At 42.3% G+C, this 25463-nt stretch overlaps 1 protein-coding gene across 2 annotated transcripts in view; it reads right to left on the reverse strand.

The window, feature by feature from the left end:
• Window positions 1-25463, reverse strand: part of LOC115133132 (Krueppel-like factor 12) — a 155942-nt gene that overhangs the window by 33709 nt on the left and 96770 nt on the right. For both annotated transcript variants that reach the window (XM_029666091.2, XM_065026695.1), the window contains exons 3-4: window positions 21606-22185; window positions 14664-14799 (exon numbers count right to left, since the gene is read on the reverse strand). In XM_029666091.2, the coding sequence (XP_029521951.1) occupies window positions 14664-14799; window positions 21606-22185 (716 nt within the window). The remainder of the gene's footprint in view (window positions 1-14663; window positions 14800-21605; window positions 22186-25463) is intronic.

Genomic DNA, 25463 nt, shown 5'->3' on the forward strand with positions numbered 1-25463 from the left:
CATAAAATAGCCATTTACAGCATAACAATGAACAATGCAACTGACATTATTTTAAAAAACTAAACCAAAAACATCATACATTTAGTTCATTATTATAAAACACTATTTCTTAAGATGGGTAACATTATCTGCCAAAGTAACACCCCCTTAAAGTTCAAATCAGCAGGTGAAACAATAACAAAGTGGTCTCCCACCACTGTTTTGGTTAAAAGCTGGGATGGGGCTAGAGAAATATAACCACTCTAAAATGTACAGACAAAGCTAAGGACTAAGCATCCATGGTATCAAAAAGAAAGAAAGAGAAAGAAAGAGCAGGTGTCCTTAATGTTATGTACACTCAGTGTATAAACACAGACACTGGACACAGACACTGGAAATGTGATAAAAATAAATAAATGTGGTAGTTCTCAAAAGAGCCTTTGCTCTGCTGAGCAGTTTGCTTTCAGAAGTTGGATGTAGACCTGTGGGGTAGACCTGTGAATAATGAAACGTTTAATTACTGCCACACTTTCACATAGAGGCCTAGTTAAAACCACAGAATGTGGAACACAAAAAAAGCCAAATCATAGCAAATACATTGTTTCTATTTAACTAGGCAAGTCAGTTAAGAACAAATTCTTATTTTCAATGACAGCCTAGGAACAGTGGGTTAACTGCCTGTTCAGGGGCAGGACGACAGATTTGTACCTTGACAGCGCGGGGATTTAACACTTCCGGTTACTAGTCCAATGCTCTAACCACTAGGCTACCCTGCCGCCACACGTCTGTCTATTTAGCCAAATGTCTCAAATGGATGTATTTTGATGTTTTGAAGTTCTACACCAATTTAATTAGGATAATCTATTATTTCTGATTATGTAAGCCTGGGCAGCGTACTCCGCTGTCATCAAAAGCTAGCAACCAATTGCTGGAAGTTAAAACTTCAAATCAAATCATATCAAATTTATTTGTCACATACACATGGTTAGCAGATGTATATAAAAAGTATATTTTTACTCATGGAACTCTGACGTTGTCCCATTGTTTCCTATAGGGGAAATAGGGATATGTCTGTCTATTTCGCAAAATATCTTCAAATGTGTATCTTTAGAATGTTTTAAGTCAGACATCATTTTAATATGGATTACTATCCTCTTGTAATGATGTAAGGCTGGGCAGCGTACTCCACTGTCATCAAAAGCTAAGATTTCAAATGTCAGAAATTACACATTACTGTTGGAACTCTGAGTCTGCGCCATTGTTTCCATATGGGGACATTTTACACAAACATGTCTGTCTATTTCACCAAATACAGTATCTCACAATGTGTATATTAAACATTTTTCAAGCCAGATGCCAGTTTAATAATGAGAATATCCTCTTTTTAATTACGCAAGGCTGGGCAGTGTACTCCGTTGTCATCAAACGCTATTCCCAAAGTACTTTTCTTCATTGGAACTCTGAGCTCCGCCCATTGTTATCCTATGGAGAGGCATGCTGGTCTATTTCGCCAAATATCTCACATGCCAGACACCATTTTAATCAGGATAATCTCCTCTTTCTAATGACATAAGGTTGTGCAGTGTACTCTGCTGTCATCGATCACTAGACCAAAAATATTTGGAAAAGAGTTCGGCGTTGTAAGTGACTGCATTTTCCGGTCTTTTTCTTAGCCAAACGTGATGAACAAAACGGAGCTATTTCGTCTACACAAATAATCTTTTTGGAAAAAATGAACATTTGCTATCTAACTAAGAGTCTCGTCATTGAAAACATCCGAAGTTCTTCAAAGGTAAATTATTTTATTTGAATGGTTTCTTGTTTTTGTGAAAATGTTGCCTGCTGAATGCTAGGCTTAATGCTATGCGAGGCTATCAATACTCTTACACAAATGTTGTGTAGCTTTGGTTGAAAAGCATATTTAGAAAATCTGAGATGACAGTGTTGTTAACAAAAGGCTAAGCTTGTGTTTGAATATATTTTTTTCATTTAATTTGCGATTTTCATGAATAGGAAACATTGCGTTATGGTAATGAGCTTGAGGCTATGATTACGCTCCCGGATACGGGATTGCTCGTCGCAAGAAGTTATCATCCCCATAGCCAACACCTCATTTGGCCGCCTTTCCTTCCAGTTCTCTGCTGCCAGTGACTGGAACGAATTGCAAACATCGCTGAAGTTGGAGACTTTTATTTCCCTCACCAACTTTAAACATCAACTATCTGAGCAGCTAACCAATCGCTGCAGTTGTATATAGCTCACCCAATCTACCTACCTCATCCCCATACTGTTTTTATTTTATTTACTTTTCTGGTCTTTTGCACACCAGTATCTCTACTTGCACAACATCATCTGCTCATTTATCACTCCAGTGTTAATCTGCTAAATTGTAATTATTCGCTCCTATGGCCTATTTATTGCCTACCTCCTCATGCCTTTTGCACACACTCTATATAGACTTTCTTTTTTTCTACTGTGTCAATTACTTGTTTATTGTGTTATTGGCTTGATTATTGTTTACTCCATGTGTAACTCTGTGTTGTTGTCTGTGTCACTGCTTTGCTTTATCTTGGCCAGGTCGCAGTTGCAAATGAGAAATTGTTCTCAACTAGCCTACCTGGTTAAATAAAGGTTGAATAAAAAATAAAATAAAAAAAGTTTATCTTTATACAGGTCAACATTCACAAAGCCGCGGGGCCAGATGGATTACCAGGACGTGTATTCAAAGCATGCGTGGACCAACTGGCAAGTGTCTTCACTGACATGTTCAACCTCTCCCTGACCGTGTCTGTAAAACCAACAGTGGCTTGCGAAAGTATTCACCCACCTTGGAATTTTCCTATTTTGTTGCCTTACAACCCCCTCCCCCTCCCCCAAAGTCAATTATTTGTAGAGACACCTTTTGCAGCAATTACAGCTGCAAGTCTCTTGGGGTATGTCTCTATAAGCTTGGCACATCAAGCCACTGAGATTTTGCCTATTCTTTGCCCATGCTCCAGCTAAGTTGGATAAGTTCCGCTGGTGTACAGCAATCTTTAAGTCATACCACAGATTCTCAATTGGAATGGGGTCTGGGCTTTGACTAGGCCATTCCAAGACATCTAAATGTTTCCCCTTAAACCACTCAAGTGTTGCTTTAGAAGTATGCTTAGGGTCATTGTCCTACTGGAATGTCACGTTCTGTCCATCGTTCGTATGTGTTTTCCTTGTTTTAGTGTTGGTCAGGACATGAGCTGGGTGGGCATTCTATGTTGTGTGTCTGGTTTGTCTATTTCTATGTTTGGCCTGATATGGTTCTCAATCAGAGGCAGGTGTTAGTCATTGTCTCTGATTGGGAACCATATTTAGGTAGCCTGTTTTGTGTTGGGTTTTGTGGGTGATTGTTCCTGTCTCTGTGTTTTGCACCAGATAGGGCTGTTTTTGGTTTTCCACGTTTATTGTTTTGTAGTGTTCATGTTTATCTGTTTTTATTAAACATGAGTCAATATAACCACGCTGCGTTTTGGTCCTCTACTTCACCACAAGAAAACCCTGACAGAATCACCCACAAAACCCAACACAAAACAGGCTACCTAAATATGGTTCCCAATCAGAGACAATGACTAACACCTGCCTCTGATTGAGAACCATATCAGGCCAAACATAGAAATAGACAAACCAGACACACAACATAGAATGCCCACCCAGCTCACGTCCTGACCAACACTAAAACAAGGAAAACACATACGAACGATGGACAGAACGTGACATGGAAGGTGAATCTCCATCCCAGTCTCAAATTTATGGAAGACTGAAACAGGTTTCCCTCAAGAATTTTCCTGTATTTAGCTCCATCCATCATTTCTTCAATTCTGACCAGTTTCCCAGTCCCTGCCGATGAGAAACATTCCCACAGCATGATGCTGCCACCACCATGCTTCAATGTGGGGATGATGTTCTCGGGGTGAGGAGAGGTGTTGGGTTTGTGGAAGACATAGCGTTTTCCTTGATGGCCAAAAAGCTCAATTTTAGTCTCATCTGAGCAGAGTACATTCTTCCATATGTTTGGGGAGTCTCCCACATGCCGTTTTAGCAAACACCAAACATGTTTGCTTATTTTTTTCTTTAAGTCATGTCTTTTTTCTGGCCACTCTTCCGTAAAGGCCAGCTCTTTGGAGTGAACGGCTTAAAGTGGTCCTATGGACAGATACTCCAATCTCCGCTGTTGAGCTTTGCAGTTAATTCAGGGTTATCTTTGGTCTCTTTTTTTGCTTCTCTGATTAATGTCCTCCTTGTCTGGTCCGTGAGTTTTGGTGGGTTGTCCTCTCTTGGCAGGTTTGTTGTGGTGCCATATTATTTCAGTTTTTTAATAATGATTTAATGGTGCTCAAGAACCCAACCCTGATCTGTACTTCTCCACAACTTTGTCCCTGACCTGTTTGAAGAGCTTGATGGTCTTCATGGTGCTGCTTGCTTGGTGATGCCCCTTGCTTGGTGGTGTTACAGACTCTGGGGCCTTACAGAACAGGTGTATATATATTGAGATCATGTGACAGATCATGTGACACCTAGATCGCACACAGGTGGACTTTATTTAACTAATTATGTGACTTGTGAAGGTAATTGGTTGCATCAGATCTTATTTAGGGGCTTCATATCAAAAGGGGGTGAATACATATGCACACACCACTTTTCTGTGTTTTGTTTTTGTTTTTTTGAAACAAGTACTTTTTAAAATTTCACTTCACCAAATTAGACTATTTTGGGTATGCCCATTACATGAAATACAAATAAAAATCAACTTAAATTACAGGTTGTAATTAATCAAAATTGGAAAAACGCCAAGGGGGATGAATACTTTTGTAAGGCACTGTACATGGTTCAAGCAGACCACCATAGTCCCTGTGCGCAAGGAAGTGAAGGTAACCTGCCAAAATGATTTCTGCCCCGTAGTACTCATGTCGGTGGCCATGAAGTGCTTTGAAAGGCTGGTCATGACTGACATCAACAGCATCCTCCCGGATAACCTAGACCCCCTTCAATTTGAATACCACCCCAACAGATCCACAGATGACCCAATCTCAATCGCACTCCACACTGCCATTTCCCACCTGGACAAAAGGAACACCTATGTGAGAATACTGTTCACTGACTACAGCTCAGCGTTCAACACTATAGTGCCCACAAACCTCATCAATAAGCTAAGGACCCTGGGACTAAAAACCTCCCTCTGCAACTGGATCCTGGACTTCCTGACGGGCTGCCCCCAGGTGGTAAGAGTTGGCAACAACACGTCTGCAACGCTAATCCTCAACACTGGGGCCCCTCAGGGGTGGGTACTTAGTCCCCTACTGTACTCCCTAGTCACCCACGACTGCGTGGCCAAACACGACTCCAACACCATCATTAAGTTTGCTGACGACACAACAGTGGTTGGCCTGATCACTGACAATGACGAGACTGCCTATAGGGAGGAGGTCAGACAGTGTGGTTCCCAGAACAACAACCTCTCCCTTAATGTAAGCCAGACAAAGGAGATGATTGTGGACTACAGGAAAAGGCGGACTGAACAGGCCCCCATTAATATTGAAGGGTAGTGGAGTGGGACGAGAGTTTCAAGTTCCTTGGTGCCCACATCACCAACAAACTATCATGGTCCAAACACAGTCGTGAAAAGGGCATGACCACACCTTTTCCCCTCAGGAGACTGAAAAGATTCGTCATGGGTTCCCAGATTCTCAAAAAGTTCTACAGCTGCACCATCGAGAACATCCTGACCAGTTTCATCAACACCTGGTATGGCAACTGCTCGGCATCTGACAGTAAATCTCAACAGAGGGTAGTGCGAACGGCCCAGTACATAACCGGGGACAAGTTTCCTGCCAACCAGACATATAAATGGCAGTGTCAAAGGAAAGCCCAAAAACTCCAGTCACCCTAGTGATGTAGATCAAAGACTGTTTTATCTGCTACCGCATGGCAAGCGGTACCGGAGCGACAAGTCTAGGACCAAAACGCTCCTTAACAGCTTCTGCCCCCAAGCCATGAGTCTGCTGAAAAATGTATTAAATGGCCACCGGACTATTTACATTGACATGGTAAGGTCTACACTTGTTGCATTTTGACAAATACATTTTGATTTGATTTAACTTCAGATTGGTCTATGATTAGTAGTTGTGGGTGAGTGTACATACAGATCTGGAACTAGCAAAAGCAGCTCTGCTCAATTATTGGCAATTATTTATTTATTTTCCATCCATTCACCATGAGATGGTTTATTCTGCATTCAACATTTCTATTGGATGAGAGATGAGCACCCATCAGATCCCCCTGCTGTCCTTCACCCCTCGGTGCTGAGGCCAGGAAGAATTCCGCCAGCAGAAGTAGGAGTAATGTTTATCCCCATGCAACACTCTACTGATCGAGGTATGAAGTAACTGACTGACAGGCAGTCAGGCAGGCAGAGACACACACACACTCACATTTGACTTGAACGTATATTGACAGCACTCTACTCACAGGTACCCTCCTCTCCCTTCCCATCCCATTCATCTCCCTTTCTCTACCCTAGGTAACAGGTGGTCTCGCGTCTCCTTCATAGTGGCCTCAGCTAGACCCCACTGAATAACCTCTTGGTCTAGCCAGGTGAATCAAGAGCTTCAAATTGGCCTGTCTTGGCTTTGGCTTCCAGGTGGGTTACAGTTACAATCCCCTTTTCTTCCATCCACCTCAATGATCTGCTATGGGTTTCACATTCTTCTTGAGGTGCTGATATTACTGATATTACAAAATGAAATGTTATCATTACTATAGTGAATCATTATATTCCCTCAGGAGACAGTACCATAGACTGTAAGGGGGTTGTTGCCTGATTAGATTAGTTATTTGGAATATATTATGTTCTATAATAGTTTACAGTGCCTTCAAAGTATTCAGACCCCTTGACATTTTATTACGTTACAGCTTTATTCTCAAATGGATTAAATACAAAAAAATCCTCAGCAATCTACACAGTACCCCATAATGACAAAGCAAAAACGTTTTTTTTTTTAAACGAAAACTATTAAAGAAAAAAACCTAAAATAACTTATTTACATAACTATTCAGACCCGTTGTATGAGACTCGAAATTGAGGTCAGGTGCATCCTGTTTCCGTTGATCATCCTTGAGATGTCCACCTGTGGTAAATTCAATTGATTGGACATGATTTAGAAAGGCACACACGTGTCTGTTTAAGGTCCCACAGTTGACAGTGCATGTCAGAGCAAAAACCAATCTGTGAGGTTGAATCAGCTCCGAGACAGGATTGTGTCGAGGTACAGATCTGGGGAAGGGTACGCAAAAAGTTCTGTAGCATTGCAGGTCCCCAGGAACACAGTGGCCTTCCTCATTCTTAAATGGAAGAAGTTTGGAACCACCAAGGCACTTCCTAGAACTGGTTGCCTGGTCAAACTGAGCAATCGGGGGAGAAGGGCCTTGGTCAGGGAGGTGACCAAGAATCTGATGGTCACTCTGACAGAGCTCTAGAGTTCCTCTGTGGACATGGGAGAACCTTCCAGAAGGACAACCATCTCTGCAGCACTCCACCAATCAGGCCTTTATGGAAGAGTGGCCAGACGGAAATCACTCCTCAGTAAAAGGCACATTACAGCCCGCTTGGAGTTTGCCAAAAGGCACATAAAGACTCTCAGACCATGAGAAACAATGTTTTCTCATCTGATGTAACCAAGATTGAACTATTTGGCCTGAATGCCAAGTGTCACATCTGGAGGAAACCATGTCCAATCAATTGAAATGACCACATATGGAATCCAATCAAGTTGTAGAAACAAGGATAATTAATGCAAACGGGATATAGCTGAGCTCAATTTCGAGTCTCATAGCAAAAGGTCTGAATACTTATGTACATATAAATTTGCACAAATTTAAAAAATCAGAGCGAACTTTTGTCATTATGGGGTATTGTGTGTAGTTTGAGGAGCAAACATTTTATTTTATCCATTTTAGAAGAAGGCTGTAAACGTAACAAAATGTGGAAAATGTCAAGGGGTCTGAATACATTCCGAATGCACTGTATGTTATCCAAAAGTGTCTGGTATGGTCATTTATTATCAAGATCAGGGGTAAAATATCCCTGGGCTGTCCATATTTGAAATCTGTAACTAAATCTAGTCAATCGGAGGGATTGAGTTATTTGCAGAATCAAACCCACTTAGGCCTTTAATTACACAGTAGGCCTATATTTACGAACCTGGACCACCACTACATTTTGACAGTTCATTCGTAACCTTGGGATACACTAGACACTTTTATGTCGTAGCCTAGTGGAGACCAATAGCTATCTTATGTTATTAAGCTATATAAACAACGGTTGTTGATGTGTATGGCTGCATTTCAGATACATTTTAATGTTGCAGTAATAGGAGCTAGGTCTAGCGTTTTGAGCGAGTGAGAGAGAATATGATTTTGATAACAAGCTCTGATCCCTATGACTCGGTTGCCCCTGCATGGAGAGAAAGAGTACTTCTCAAATTCTCAGCGACAAAGAGTGATCAAGTTAAGATCCGACATCTGTAGCTATGGAAACACAAATTTCCTAGTATAACATCAGGGTATATACCCCAGTGTAACACTGGTGTCACAGTTGAAAAGCAGCACAAATGCAGAGTACTGTATGCCTGTGTCCAAAATGGCACCCTATTCCCTATGGCGTACTATGTTTGGGAAAGTGAGTCATTTTGGAAGAGGGAAACCTGTCTATTTACTGAGGGAACATCATTAGTGGGGGTTTAACACAGGAACACAGTCCTGGAACAGTTTCCTAACAGTTAGTCTAACTAACAGTGTGTGTGTGTGTGGCACACATAGACCGTTTGTGTTTCCTACTAGTTAAACCTAATTACAGTGCAACACCGGCAATATTATGAGTCTGGCCAGTCTGACGGGTAACAGTACAGAGTCTGGGCAGGGACATAAGACTGTAGTTCTGTGTCTGGAACTTTATGGGTTTAGGGCAGGAGAGCAGACGATGAGTCCCTGGTTCTGATCATCCGAATGGGCTTCAATGGCAACCAGCTCTCACAGACTCACATCAAAATTAAATGTTCATCCATGTTTCTGAAACGTCACATTTATGTTGTTCCAAAAGTCACATTACGAAGTGTTTAAGGTTACGTTTAGGCATTGACACCGAAATATTAAGGTTAGGTATTTAATCAGAATGGTTAATGTTATGTTTAAGGTTTGGGATAGGCTTAAAACACACTATACGGGCTTCCCGGGTGGCGCAGCGGTTAAGGGTGCTGTACTGCAGTGCCAGCTGTGCCACCAGAGACTCTCGGTTTGCGCCCAGGCTCTGTCATAACCGGCCGCTGGGGAGGTCCGTGGGGCGACGCACAAATTGGCCTAGTGTCGTCCTGGGTTAGGGAGGGGTTGGCCGGTAGGGATATCCTTGTCTCATCGCGCACCAGCGACTCCTGTGGCGGGCCGGGCGCAGTGCTCGCTAACCAAGGTTGCCAGGTGCACGGTGTTTCCACCGACACATTGGTGCGGCTGGCTTCCGGGTTGGATGCGCGCTGTTTTAAGATGCAGTACGGCTTGGTTGGCTTGTGTATTGGAGGACGCATGACTTTCAACCTTTGTCTCTCCCGAGCCCGTACGGGAGTTGTAGGGATGAGACAAGATAGTAGCTACTAAACAATTGGATACCATGAAATTGGAAAAAAACACACAAAAAACACACTATACATACAGTGGTTGCTCCTCAAAGTTTTGCGATTATGCTGCGGGACTTTGTGGTTTAGTACAATACCCTGCGTCACTACTTCATTGCTCCAGACCAGCGCAAGGGGGAGTTAGAGCACTGATTATGCTTTTGGGTCCCAAGGCGCTACTGTGTGTCTGTAGTACTGTAGCCTCCTCCCGACCGGCCACGCTGAGCAGCGCCTTAGTGGCGCAGCAAGCTGAGTTGCTACAGATGCTAGTGCAATATCCGTGCTGGCCTCGACTGGGACATCCATGAGATGACTGTAGGTTTTTGGTTGCTCTCCTCTAAAAACTGAAATAAATAATTCTAAATAACAAACTGGCCCCCACCCTGCCCCACTGGGTAGCACAGAGCAACACTTTAAGGGGCATTGCACTAATAATGGCGCTGACTAGGGATACATTCCCTTTGTTCTTAGTGCCAGTCTGCACGTTCAAACGAAAACAATGTAATAATAGATATTAATTCGTAGGGCAGATATGCATTAGACCTCTCACTAAAGGCGTCACTCAAAAGTTATACTTAAATCAGCAGGAAGCTTGGTCACGAAAATCAGAAAAGCAATCAAATTAATCGTTTACCTTTGATGATCTTCGGATGTTTTCACTGACGAGACTCCCAGTTAGATAGCAAATGTTCCTTTTGTTCCTTTTGTTCCCAAAATACATCCCTTTGTTGGTCACGTTATGTTGAGAAATCCACCGGAAATAGCGGTCACGACAGAAACATGGCAAACGTTTTTTATAGTCAATCCTCCAGGTGTTTTACAAATATCTATTGGATAATAAATCAACCGGGACAATTGGCTTTTCAGGAGGAGCGAAAGGAAAAATGACTACCTCTGTCTTTTACGCAAGAATCACTTTGATAGCCCTCAGCTGGCCACTTACGCAATGTAGTCGTTTACGCTCATTCTTCAAAATAAAGGCCTGAAACTACGTCTAAAGGCTGTAGACACCTTAGGGAAGCCACAGAAAAAGGAATCATGTTGATATCCCTTTCAATGGGCAATAGGGATGCATAGAAAGACAGGGTTTCCAAAATAAGAGTCACTTCCTGATTGGATTTTTCTCAGGATTTGGCCTGCAATATCAGTTCTGTTATACTCACAGACAATATTTTTAAAGTTTTGGAAACTTTAGAGTGTTTTCTATCCTAAGCTGTCAATTGTATAAATATTCTAGCTTCTGGTCCTGAGAAATAGGTGGTTTACGTTGGGAAACGTTATTTAAAAAATAAAAAATAAATAGTGCCCCCTAGTTTCAAGAGGTTAAGAAGTCCTCCTGTTCTCCACTCATTACCTGCATTAACTGCACCTGTTTGAACTCGTTACCTGTATAAAAGACACCTGTCCACACACTCAATCAAACAGACTCCAACCTCTCCACAATGACCAAGACCAGAGAGCTGTGTAAGGGATAAATGGTAAACCTGCACAAGGCTGGGATGGGCTACAGGACAATAGGCAAGCAGCTTGTTGAGAAGGCAACAACTGTTGGCGCAATTATTAGAAAGTGGAAGAAGTTCAAGATGACGGTCAATCACCCTCGGTTTGGGGCCCCATGCAAGATCTCACCTCGTGGGGCATCAATGATCATGAGGAAGGTGAGGGATCAGCCCAGAACTACACGGCAGGACCTGGTCAATGACTTGAAGAGAGCTGGGACCACAGTCTCAAAGAAAACCATTAGTAACACACTACGCCGCCATGGATTAAAATCCTGCAGCTCACGCAAGGTCCCCCTGCACAAGTCAGCGCATGTCCAGGCCCGTCTGAAGTTTGCCAATGACCATCTGGATGATCCAGAGGAGGAATGCGAGAAGGTCATGTGGTCTGATGAGACAAAAATAGAGCTTTTTGGTCTAAACTCCTCTCGCCGTGTTTGGAGGAAGAAGAATGATGAGTACAACCCCAAGAATACCATCCCAACCGTGAAGCATGGAGGTGGAAACATTATTCTTTGGGGATGCTTTTCTGCAAAGGGGACAGGACGACTGCACCGTATTGAGGGGAGGATGGATGGGGCCATGTATCGCGAGATCTTGGCCAACAACCTCCTTCCCTCAGTAAGAGCATTGAAGATGGGTCGTGGCTGGGTCTTCCAGCATAACGACCTGAAACACACAGCCAGGGGAACTAAGGAGTGGCTCCTTAAGAAGCATCTCAAGGTCCTGGAATGGCCTAGCCAGTCTCCAGACCTGAACCCAATAGAAAATCTTTGGAGGGGGCTGAAAGTCCATATTGCCCAGCGACAGCCCCGAAACCTGAAGGATCTGGAGAAGGTATGTATTGAGGAGTGGGCCAAAATCCCTGCTGCAGTGTGTGCAAACCTGGTCAAGAACTACAGGAATCGTATGATCTCTGTAATTGCAAACAAAGGTTTCTGTACCAAATATTAAATTCTGCTTTTCTGATGTATCAAATACTTATGTCACGCAATAAAATGCAAATTAATGACTTAAAAATCATACAATGTGATTTTCTGGATTTTTGTTTTAGATTCCGTCTCTCACAGTTGAAGAGTACCTATGATAAACAATTACAGACCTCTAGATGCTTTGTAAGTAGGAAAACCTGCAAAATCGTCAGTGTATCAAATACTTGTTCTCCCCACTGTATATAGCCTACTCGCCGTGGATGACTATTTCAGCACCGTTTCGGCTGCTCTGAGACAAGCATGGAGAAATGAAAATGTTCAATTATATTCCATGATATTCTTAAGATAAATTTGTTAACTGAATATAAGCAAGTGATGTCTAATAAATAATCAAGTTGATGGCTCAGTCATATAGCCTCGGCATCTACATAAAGCTGCGGGTGGGCGACCTCATGTAACCGCAAAATGTCGGATAAAGCATATACTGTACAGCACTGTATTTCTTCATCAGCATTCGTTAATAAAATATTTAAAATACTCTTTCAAAATGCCAATGTTTATTTAGTTATGGATCCATAATGAATTACTATGGGAATAAATGTCACTGAATTACAGAAATATTAGAACAAAGTTGTCTAATGAAGGTAAACAAATTGGTGCTTACTGGAAAATACTCTCTCAAACACACACGATCATGTTGTACAGCGCCATTATGAATATTAGCAGGTAGCTGGACAATAGACTTGCCTAGAAGGAGGGTAGGGGGGAGAATTCTATCGTCAAATGTATTTCTTAGTTAGGTTGGCTGTATCACAACCGGCCGTGATTGGTTGCAGTTTCAGTTTAATCCACCAGAAAAGACTAAACAAATAATACAACAAAAAGTATTTCTCTCCCTCTAAAAACAGAAATACATGTTTTGGCCTTTACAAATATTATTTTGGCCTTTATTCAGATTACAATCGCTCACTTTAATTTTTTTGAAAATTAAATAACCTCCAAAATATCATTATATATTATCAAGTTGATGGCATAGTCATATAGTCAGCCCCTACATAAAGCGGAGTGACTCACTCATTCATGGCTTTGGATCAAAATAAATAAGTACCAACAATCTTTCTGATAGTCTTAAATAAATCAATGTTTTGGTTATCCTGACCTGGATACCATGTACAGTATTATTACAGGCTATTAGCAGGACAATATACCTTTACCAACACCTCTCTGTATTTTGATACTTTGTGGATGAGGCCTCCTGAGTGGCGCAGCTGTCTAAGACACTGCAGTGCAAAATGCGTTGCTACAGATGCAGGTTCCATACCTGTGCTGGCTGCCACCGGGAGACACATGAGGTGGCTTTGGGTTTAAATTTTAAGCAATAGCCTATTTTATATTTAACTATTATATAACTATTTTAGCACCGTTTCACGCTGCTCTGAGAAAAGCAAGGGTCTTGATAAATCAATGATATTTTTATTTTCATTGAATATGCATTTGGGTATCGGTTAGACTACAATTACGGTGCGGAACTGTTATGCTCTTAATGTAACCTTTTATTTAACTAGGTCAACTAAGTCAGTTAATAACAAATTCTTATTTACAAGGACAGCCTACTCCTTCCTGCCTGTCAGGGAATTGAACCCCAATCTCCCACGTGCCTGCACGACACAGGAATTCTTTATCTAAATAGCCCAGTACTGTGGCCTACCGACTGTCACATTGTACAGTACCATATTTTCCGTTCCAACCTAATGGAAACCAGTCCCATATATTATGTTCTTACAAAAAAAGTTTTTAAAATATCTCGTACAGCCACTATGGAAGGCTATCAATGCTTCTCAAAGATGCCCTCTGGTGGTCAAACTAGCACTAACTAGCATTAATGGTAACAGTGGTTGACACTTAAATAACGTGCCATAGAATTCTGCGGCACCATGCAAGTTGTGCTGCAACACTCTATAACTTTTAAAGGACGATCCACTGTACACATGGACTAGATATGTGGTAGTAGAGTAGGGGCTTGAGGGCACACACTTAATTTTTTGTGAAATCTGCTGTGAATGTACTGTTTTTAAAATGGCCTTAATTTTGCTGGACCCCAGGAAGAGTAGCTGCTTCTACCTTTTTAACACAGGATTTGAACATGCAACCTTTGGCACCAGAGGCAGTTGCATATGCCCATCCACCATCCCTGACCACAACAGCCTATCAAATTCAAAACCTGCTTGAAGGAACAGCGCTCACTGTTGCCCCTAGTGGCTGGTTTCCACGTCAACTCCCAATATCCTCAGACCTGGATGGATGTTGAATACTGACTTGTATCATCGGTGACCTGGCTGTGTTAAAGTGTGAGTGCTGGGTCTTGAAGTGTCTACGTTTAGGGGGAGGGAGAGCAGACTGAAACACTGGTTCTGATTATCAGACTACACTAGGATGGATGGGGAAGCCCTGACTCATCTTATTATACACAGATGGACTAGACACATGGGGAGGGTGATAAAGGCTATACAGAGGGACATAAAATACACAAACACACACACACAGAACACTCTGGTACTTACTTCTGCACGGCCCGTGCTATAGACAGAGCAGTAGATCCGGTCTCGTTAACGCTGTCCAGTGTGACATTGGGCAGGTCGTCATCTTCACTGTCACTCTTGATATGCCGTGGCAACAAGCCGTTGTGGTCAGTGCGGGCTGCCATGGAAACAGATAGAGAAGAGTAAGTCCCACATGTTCTATTCTATACTGTAGCATGTGATACTGTCAAGAGGTTACATGAGTTAGACATACAGATATACTATCTTTATTCGATCACTCTGTTGTAGAAGATACTTTTCCTGCAAAGCAGGAAATGCAAATTGTAGTGTAAAAGACTTGTAAAAGACAAATTGTAGCGTGTCAGACTTGATTACTGTAGGGGCTGAAATTATTGCCAAGATTCACAATAAATACTGTATAAATTAAAATAAATACTTATACTGAGCTATATTGTTTGCAAAAAAAAGTGGGAAATTATATTATTTTATACTAACATACTGTACACTGAGTGGACAAAACATTAGAAACACCTGCTCTTTCCATGACACACTGACCAAGTGAAACCAGGTGTTCCCATGAATCCACTTCAAACAGTGTAGATGAAGGGGAGGAGACATGTTAAAGAAGGATTTTTAAACCTTGAGACAATTGAGACATGGATTATGTACGTGTGCCATTCAGAAGGTGAATGGGTAAGACAAAAGATTGAAGTGCCTTTGAACAGGCATCCCAGTTTGAGTGTGTTAAGAACTGCAACACAGCTGGGTTTTTTCACATTCAACATTTTCCTTTGTGTATCAAGCCTGGTGCAACACCCAACGGATATCCAGCCAACTTGACACAACTGTGGGAAGCTTTGGAGTCAACATGGGCCAGCATCCCTGTGTAAAGCTTTTGACACCTTGTAGAGTCCATACCATGAAGAATTGAGGCTTCCCTGAGGGACTGTTTTCAATCTCTTTCAATTCCTCACCTTTCGAGGGTCATGGCACTGAGCCTTTTTCCCCAAAAAATGATGATAATGGAGAATAGATTGGGAGGGATCTTAGAATGCATACTGACTGGCCTCTTCAGTACAAACCATAGGTTTTCAAAGGGGATCAGAGACTGAGCTGGTCATTGCAAAATGTTGATTTTGTGGTCAGTTAACCATTTCTTTGTGGATTTTGATGCTTGGTGTTTTTGTCTTGACAGAAAATCCACTTGCGGCCAAGTTTCAGCCTCCTGGCAGAGGCAACCAGGTTTTTGGATAAAATGTCCTGGTACTAGGTTCATCATGCGTTGACCTTAACAAGGGCCCCAGGACCAGTGGAAGCAAAATAGCAACAACGAAAAAAATATTTTCTGTTTCATTATTTTGATGCCAAATCCACTACTGGTATGTGGCCAAAGAGATCTATTTTCATTTCATCTGATGATCGGACCGGTTCCATTCCAAGTGCCAATGGCGTTTAGCACACGCCAGGCATTTACATTTGGTGGACGGCATGAAAATATAGCTATTTTGTCACACACACCAATATAGTTCAGTATTTGTATTTTATACAGTCTTCCTTGCTCATATTTATCAAGGGTGCCAATAATTTCAGACCCCTCTGTATACTAAGATTTTTTTTTTATCAACACCTACAAAAATGTATATTATTTATAATTCACATTTGCTATTGCTGCATGATTATTTTTCCTGAGAGAGACTCTAGTCAAATTAAGATAGGATATATGTGTGATGTGTGCCCTGCCATTAGACACAAACACAGAAGACAAAGACAGAAGTCCCACATTACATTATACTCTACCATATACAGACACAGACAAGCCGATACACTTTACAAGCCAAAGAGTTTAAATCTTTCAACAACCACTCCTTAAAATACAGGCTGTTTTAATAATATGTCATATTGTATGAATAACAGTCCAACATACAGTATCAGACACTGTTGTTTCCTTTTCTGTAGAATAAGGTGCTCTTACTGTACATGGTTTCCAGTTACTGGGGATTTTGTCAATTCTTTTTAAATTTCCCTCTATGTGGCTGTTTTGGGGTTATTCAAATGACCTGTCTGACACCGATGTCTGTCTCATTCCTAGTCGTATTGCTCTGACATACTTTCTTTGAATTTCATTCATACTCGTATACAAAACATTCAATTTCATTCACTGAATTTCACTCAAAGAAGAGCTTGATGAAGGCCACTTCACTCATAGAAAACCAAATTAATTTTTTTTAAAGAATTTGAATGATGTAGCTATATTTTCTCTCCTCTGCATTTAGAGCAATCAAAGCCCCAGCCCTCTTGCCCTCCACCCTTTCTGCAGACCAAAATAGATAGTGAAAACACCCAGTACATCCTGTATGGTAGACTGTCTGAACCTCTGAGTGTGCGAGCGTGCATGCGTGCGTGTGTGTTTGGCACCACAGGGAGGGACAATGCTCATGCCATGCTACAGGCTGTTAGTCTGACGACTCACACACAATTATTTCGCTGTTCTGTCATTCGCTACATTCTTTAGTATGACACTGCCATCATTGAAGTTGTTTGTGGTGACAAAGGTTGTTGTACTTAACATTGTCATCAGTGTTTGGATCGTCTCTAACCAAAGCAAATGATGCATTTTCAAACCATCTCTTTACCCACGTATGTTCTGGCTCTAGCCCAACCCATTGGTTTCTGGACTAATCAGACGGTCCTGAATGTGTTCGTATTCGGGGAGCCTCGGGGAGGTACTCCAGACTCATTGTGAAGCCATTGGCAGGAGCAAGGAGTATGGGTAGCCAGGCTAACAGGCTGTCCTGCCCTCAGATCAGTTGTCTGGTATGATTGACAGCTCCTGACAGGAAGTGCCTGCAGGGTCTACACTGAGGATGGGCCCACCCCAGAGACACCCCAACATGTGCAGACACGAACAGGCACTAATACACATATGCACACACACACAATTTATTAGCCACTACAGCCCCCGCCTTGTAGATAAGAAGCTGGGTGGTGCGGTGTATTTGGGCGTTAATTGTTGTCTTTGAGCAGTGGGTGGGGGATGTTGTGATAGTGATAGCCCGGCAAGTGTGTTTGGGTGTCTACATTCCCACAGTCCATGTGAGATTTTAAACAATTTGTTCAAAAGCACATCTCTCCTATAGCAGACTAATGTTCAGACATTCTTTTATAAAAAAAATATGTTATGAAAGGTTGTGAAATATTACTTGACAATAAATTCTGTAAAAAACATTCAGGCATTTGCCTTTCATGTATAGAGGTATGAAATGATATGTTAAGAAAGACTACTCTGCTCACTGTGTAATTCTGTGGTGGGTAACAAGGATCACAGTGTGTATATGGAGTTCATTATAGACCACTGTTAGTTGTTTCAAAGCTGGGCAAGAACAAAAGCCTGCACTTCCCGCAATAGGCATGCAGTTGCCCATCCCTGATCATCCACAGCTTCATTCTTCTCAGTTACCAATGTCAATTCTACATGTGTGAATTCTCTTTTCATTGATCAGGCCAAATGTGACCCTTGACCTGGGAGCAATGCTCTATTGTTGCTAATGTTCCCTCCACAACCTCTCCAGTGGGTGACTCTTTGGATATCTGACCAGGGCCTTCAGCCATTCTCTAGCTAAGCATTCTCCTGCTCTCCAAGTACTGCCAGGACAGAGGCAGAGCAATGAAATGAACAAACTCTCACCAATACAACAGAATTTCGCTACGAACCATTTTACCATGGTACAGTACATGGTAAAATACACAATACACACTTGAGTTTGGGTTCAATTCCATTTCAATAGTCACTTAATTCACAATCTTAGTGGAAAATTGTAATTGTAATTGTAATTTCAGATTACTTGATAAATTGACTGAATTGAAATAGGGCACACACTCTCTAGGGGGCACACACTCTCTAGTAGGCTTAATTGGAAATATGGCAAATGGGAGTGACAATATCATCTGCTATTATCCTCAGTATTTTTCCTTCCAAGTTGTCAGACCCCGGTGGCTTGCCATTGTTGATAGAGAACAATATTTTGTTCACCTCTTGGTACACAGTGCATTCAATGTGTAGCAGTTAGAGGTGTTTACTGTATTTCATAGATGCAGTAATATACAACAAAGCATGTCCTCTCTAGTGTGCTGTCTATCTTGATGCTACTCTCTCTTCCCCATCTACCAGGTCAGCTGCTGTCTCAGAGCAGTGCAGACAGTGACCATAACGGTCTCGAATATTATGGGTCTGGAGGCAGGAGACAGACATGGTGTTATTGTCGGACCTTGGTTCAATTAGTATTCAAACCCTTTCAAAACTGTGATGGATTGAGCTTGCTTGGGTCATTTAAACCAAAGGCATACAGTAATCACCAAAAGTGCCAAACTCCACCCATCTGGTACTCCATACAGACAAGCAAACACTCAAAGTATGTTGAAAGATTTCAATCACTATTTGAACCCAGGTCTGAGTATTACAGCGGAAAGAAAACACAGCCAATACTAAAACTACAACTCCGTCTCTGGCTTTCCTGTATAGGGCCTTCCTTCCTACCAAGACTGAGCATCTATATTCTCAGCAAAACCCCTAATTATACAGGCTGATTAGTAGAGATGTTAGTTGGAAAACGTGTATTTGGAGTGAGGGTTAGGGGACACAAAAGAGGAGTACATGGTGGAGAGGTGAGAAGAGCCTTGGCGCGTTTCTTTCTTTCTCTCTCTTTCTTGCCTGTTGTTTCCAGTCAAGCCTAGTTTCCATGGAAACCTGCTCCCGGAGACAGATAAGAGAGAGGAAGGGCACATGCCCCTCTCTCTGAAAGAGGATGGCCAACCTGAGTGTGTGTATGGGGGGTGGGTGGGCGGTAGGGCCGTGTCCGTGTGAGAGAGAGAGTAAAAAAAGAGAATGGGAGAGAAGAGAGCTGTTCTTTCATAATTCTATTGATCCTACACTTCATTACAGTCCAGTACAGATGATGCAAAAGCAATTCCCAAGGAGACATTATGAGACCAATATAGTGACAGGGATTCTTACTGGTCTGCAACACAGTATGATTGCCAGTTATCAATACATAAGAACAAATGGCACATCCTACAAAGAAGCACAGTGTGGAGCTGTGGTCCAGTGTTAACACTCCTGGCTCCATGCACGTATGTGCCATTCCGCAGGAGACGGGTTCAATCCTGAGCGTTCCCTTCTCTCTGTATCTCCTCCTCATCTATCTCCCACTGTTTCAAATCTGTCTGTCAGCACAATAGGAAAGGAGAGTGACTTGCCATAGAAGAACAATAATGTGTCATATGAGGGGACAGGTCATGTAATCATACAAGAAGCATATTAGTGTGCATTCCACTACAGTGAAAGGATGGTACAGTACTTTGGCTTGCTCTGCAGTGCTTTTCCAACCAGAGAAACCATTTGTTTGGATATCATTGCAGTACTGCCAAACCCAATGACTCTACAGTTCATTGCCATGTTCTTTCTGTAACGTCTTACGCTATACCACCCATTAAACACATGTACACACACACACACACACACACAGTAACTGTAGAGTACAGTACAATGCAATGCTCTGAGTGCCTCATGTTCTGGCTGTTTCACCACAGTGACTGTGTCTGCCCCACCCCAGGGCTGACCCCGATTCCCCTGCTCTCTACTCACACACTGGGTGGAGCTGATGGTGTTGTTGTGTGTATGTGTGTGTGTGTGTGTGTGTGTGCTCTCAATGTACACTGCCACCCATCTTTAATACTGGTCTCCACCCTATTACGCAAGCCTTGTTTTTCCTCTCTTTTGTCCTCTCTCCTCTCCCAGAATGCAGACACCCAGCGTTTAAAGCGCCCGTCTCAGTGGACCCTCCCACCTACCCAATGAGTGGGTGTGTGTGTGTCAATCTGCCAGGGAGTGACGGACAGCAACCTCAGATAAACAATGTTCTTTTACAACAAACTGCTCCCCAGTGTACAGCTTCTAGTCAACTTGACAGAAACACCCAAAGTCACTAGTGGTTTACACACGCTGACTATAAAACCACACCCTTTAGCAAGCCTGCCTGCTCCAAAACAGAAGGATCAGTCAGAGCGCACACACACATACAAGCATGCATGCAAACATTCACATACAGAGCAAATGCACAAGTACAATCATTATGATTTATTATACGCACACGCACACTCGTCTCTTGGTCTGTCTCTCGATCTGTCTCTCTCTCACTCTCTCTCTCACTCTCTCTCTCTCTCTCTCTCTCTCTCTCTCAAATCTAAGTATAACCCAGACCCAGATGCGTGCTTTAGATTAGGGGAGAGAAATATGGCAGCCTGCCTGGTCCTCGTTACCTTGACTGGAGGCAATAGGACGGCCGAGGAGAAAAATCCTCACACTTACAGACGGAAAGCTTTTCATCCTCTAAATCTCATCTCCTCTCAAAAGGATTGCGTTATCTCCTGGGGACCATCTTTAGCAGAGAGCCTGTCATTACACCGGACGGTGTTGTCTTTCTCGGTCTCCTGTCTCTTTTTATGTCTGACCTGAAGTGTTCTCACACTGTATTGTAGACATTGTCTGTTGAGACAGAAGGGAGGAGAAGGCAGAACTATGTAGGGGTGGCTAACTTTATCCCAAAGTAACTCCAACTATGGCATTGGGATGATAAGGCAGGAAGATGTTTAGTATGATGTTAGTATGATGTGAATGTCAGGCTGTTGAGTTCAGGTACATGCAACTAAACAGTAATGACACTGTTGTGACACAGTGTACAGTAACTACACTACATGGCACGGTACTTGTCCCACTTTTGCCATATACTGTACATTCCAGTACAGAGTGAAAAGAGAAGAGCGAGGGAGGAGAAGACTGAAGAAAATTAGGTAGTCTTCTGCCTCGTCTCACCCGACTCTTCAAGATGACGAGAGAGATAAAAATAAAAAGATATAGATAAAGAGAGATTAGAGAGAGAGAGAGAGAGAGCACGCTCTTTGTCTCACCTTTGCCATGGTGGCTCTTGTGGTTGTCCAGCAGAGGTAGCATGATGGCATTGTTGTGGAGGCTGGAGGGTGAGCGCACGGACGTGGTGTGCATGAGGGGTAGCGACTGCACCACCACAGGGATACGATGCACTTGGTGGCCCCCCATCTTACCCCCTACTCCTCCTCCGCCCTGTACCCCTCCAAGGTTCAGGGGGCTTGAGGGCGGTGGCGGCACGGGGTGCATGATGTGCAAAAACTGCTGTTGATGATGATGATGATGACCCCGGACAGCAGCTCCAGGGGCTACCAGGGGCCCGGGCGTGAGCACGGACGAGGCAGAGGTGATGACAGACAGAGAGGAGAATGACAATGATGAAGAAGAAATGGAGGGTGGTGAGAAAGCGGAAGTGACAGGAGAAGCCGTGGAGGTGAAGGACGGGGGTGAGGGGCGGGGCTTGTTGATTGACAGGTCGACAGGCTCGGTCTGTGTCTGGAAGTGGGGGTCATGGGAGAGCAGGTCCTCAGGAGGTTCAGGTTTGACTCTGCTCAGCAGGAGGGGGACGGTGTCCATCGTGGGGTAGCTGTGTACTTTGGGGGACTAAAGAGGAAAAGAGGAGACAAATATCTGATTATTGATCCACCATCTGTATTAGTCATGTGATGGTCTTCCCTTTGGTATGCATATCACTTCAACCTGCCAAGAGACACACACTATTGACCTTTGGGGGATTGAGGGAGGAAAATAAACACAAAAGATCCATGTTCTATATATGATCTACATGTGTCATGTTTATACAGCTATTCATATAGCTCATTGGAACTACTACACAAGCTGTGGCCAAAAACCGATTCCTGTGGCAGAAAATGATGTCCCATAAATGATGAAGAGGACTAAGTAAGTAAGTATTGGAACTAGCTTGTCTATATGTACTACAGTGTCCATATTAACAGCCTCAATCTCAGAAGGACTTGTTTCAATCTTTCATTCAAAGGTAACATAAATACATAGATTATGATGTATGACAGAGATATGATGACGAAACAGACATATGTATGCACTGATATTTACTAGATTAGAGAGGGTGAAGTATGTGAACATAGTAATATCCTCTTGCTCATGGAAGCTGTCAAGTAAAAAAATGATTCATCTGCCGTAACTATGATGTCATAGACCGAGAGGAAATGATTGGGAACGTTTGGTCTCTTCTCTCTCTACTGGCATTTATTACTTTCTCTCTCAAAGTGTTTCTCTCTCTCTTACTGTGCTTATCTCTCATTTTCTCTCTTCTGGCCCTTCTCTCTTTCTCCTGACTATTTCCACCCCCCCCATCTTTCTCTCTCTCCCTCTCTTTCTCCACCTCTCTCTCTCTCTCTCGCCTGGCGTTTGTCTCTTTTTCCTTCCTGGTTTCTATCCCTCCCACAGGAACACAGCTCTCTTGGCTCCCCCATATCTCTCCTAAATCTCCTTTTGTGATGGTGGAAAAAACATCATATGGGCAATCATCTGTCCCAGGCCTCTTAAGGCCAATGCTGGTGGTTCAGTGTGTCCCTCCATGCACCCTATACTTAACAAATCCCAGGCCTCTAAGACACATTGTTCTGTCTGTCCGGAGGCATTTCATAACACTGTTTATCTCAACTTAACTATCTAGGACATACCGCTGTCAACTGCTAGCCTGCTGCTGTCAATAGACAGGACTCTCTGAACGTGGTGGCTACATGAAAGGCCCTATTTTAAAGCATAATTATTACAATGTTTTAAGAAGTAAATCCACAACAGTAGGTGCATGAATAATCCTGTAGAACATTTTAATAGTAATGTATACAATCCATAGATGCAAACTATCCATTGTATTTATTAGTCATCTGTTACCAACAAGGTTACACTTTACTATAGGTGTCCTTCCACATTCACAGAACCTTTATAACAGCTACATAGCACATTATAACATTCATCATAAGCCTTCGTCAACAGTTATTGAAAGTTATTCATTATTAGCAACGGCATGTTATATAGTCTTTATGAATGCATACAAAGGACACCTACAGTAAAGTGTTGCCAGATAAATGAAGCTGTGTGTGACTGTTACGCTCCCCAACAAGAAACCAAAAGACTGTCTCTCAAACAGCAGCGGGAACTAACACTAACAACAACCAAAACAAAACAGGCTTTCGAAGGGGTTCTCAAAGACACCTATGTCCACTGAAAGTTGCAAGCAACAAGAAATATGGGTCCTAATGACTGACTAAGGAGACTACAGGTGCAACACATCCTGACGAACAAGGATGTTTCCAATCAGGGCAAGCCATACTCAAACAGGACCAACCTCTATAATCCAAAACAAAAACGAAATTGAAAACAATATCGAGCAAAACCCAAATGCCTATAACAGTGGAAAACGTACACTGGTATATATTTGAACTTGTTTACACTGTATACGGGGTTGAGGAGTAACGGATTACAAAACAAACTGTAAATGCAATCCGTTACATTACCAGCAAAGATATTGTAGTCAGATTACAGATACCTTTTGAAGATTACAGATACCTTTTTGTTTTCTCAAAGACATTGTAGTCAGATTACAGATACCTTTCTGTTTTCTCAAAGACATTGTAGTCAGATTACAGATACCTTTTGAAGATTACAGATACCTTTTTGTTTTCTCAAAGACATTGTAGTCAGATTACAGATACCTTTTGAAGATTACAGACACCTTTCTGTTTTCTCAAAGACATTGTAGTCAGATTACAGATACCTTTCTGTTTGCTCAAAGACATTGTAGTCAGATTACAGATACCTTTTGAAGATTACAGACACCTTTCAGTTTTCTCAAAGACATTGTAGTCAGATTACAGATACCTTTCTGTTTTCTCAAATACATTGTAGTCAGATTACAGATACCTTTTGAAGATTACAGACACCTTTCAGTTTTCTCAAAGACATTGTAGTCAGATTACAGATACCTTTCTGTTTTCTCAAAGACATTGTAGTCAGATTACAGATACCTTTTGAAAAACTAGACGATTGCTTGAAGGATTACTTTTAAATTCAAAAAGGATGTTTGCCAAATAATTATTTTACAACATCCGTTTTCTCAATGACATTCAAATCATCTGTAACGATGTGCGCTGAGAGTCGGGAAGCAAGTTCAGGGTGTGAGTGTTTTAATAAATAAATGAAAACATAATACAAAGCAAGAAACACGAACAACGCACAGACAGGCAACTGAAACAGAAACAAAGACGCCTGGGGAAGGAACCAAAGGGAGTGACATATATAGGGAAGGTAGTCAAGGAGATGATGGAGTCCAGGTGAGTGTCATAATGCACGTAACGATGGTGACAGGTGTGCGCCATGACGAGCAGCCTTTTGACCTAGAGGCCAGAGAGGGAGCACACGTGACATCAGCATTGAAAAAAGGCAGAAAAGTTTAAGTTTGTTCTGCCTGTGCGAGTCTGACCACAAGTCAGAGACACAATGACGATACGCTAAATGTGTTTGATGGATCGCAGGATAACAGCAGGAATAGGCTTTTGTAGGATACTTCCAGTGATGTGACTGTTGTCGGCATCCAAAGATTATCCAACTTGAATAAACTCTTAAGAGGTAATGACTACAGCAGTGGTGTAACCTACGGGCAATACAGATATCACATAGGCCCATTAGGCTACATAGCACAATGATCACACTGCTGCTCTCTCATTTAGCTATTTGCGCCTTACGGATTGTAGTTGTTTTGGATGGCTGTTCACAAATGTATATGTGTATGTAAACCCAATGATGGTTGAATTGAAGAAGTTTAAGCTGTCTATCAATCATTGCTTTTGCAACATGGGGTGTATTCATTACTGAAACCGTTTACCGTTTAAGAACCA

This window comes from Oncorhynchus nerka, linkage group LG1, assembly GCF_034236695.1.
Source record: "Oncorhynchus nerka isolate Pitt River linkage group LG1, Oner_Uvic_2.0, whole genome shotgun sequence".
Taxonomy (NCBI): Eukaryota; Metazoa; Chordata; class Actinopteri; order Salmoniformes; family Salmonidae; genus Oncorhynchus; species Oncorhynchus nerka.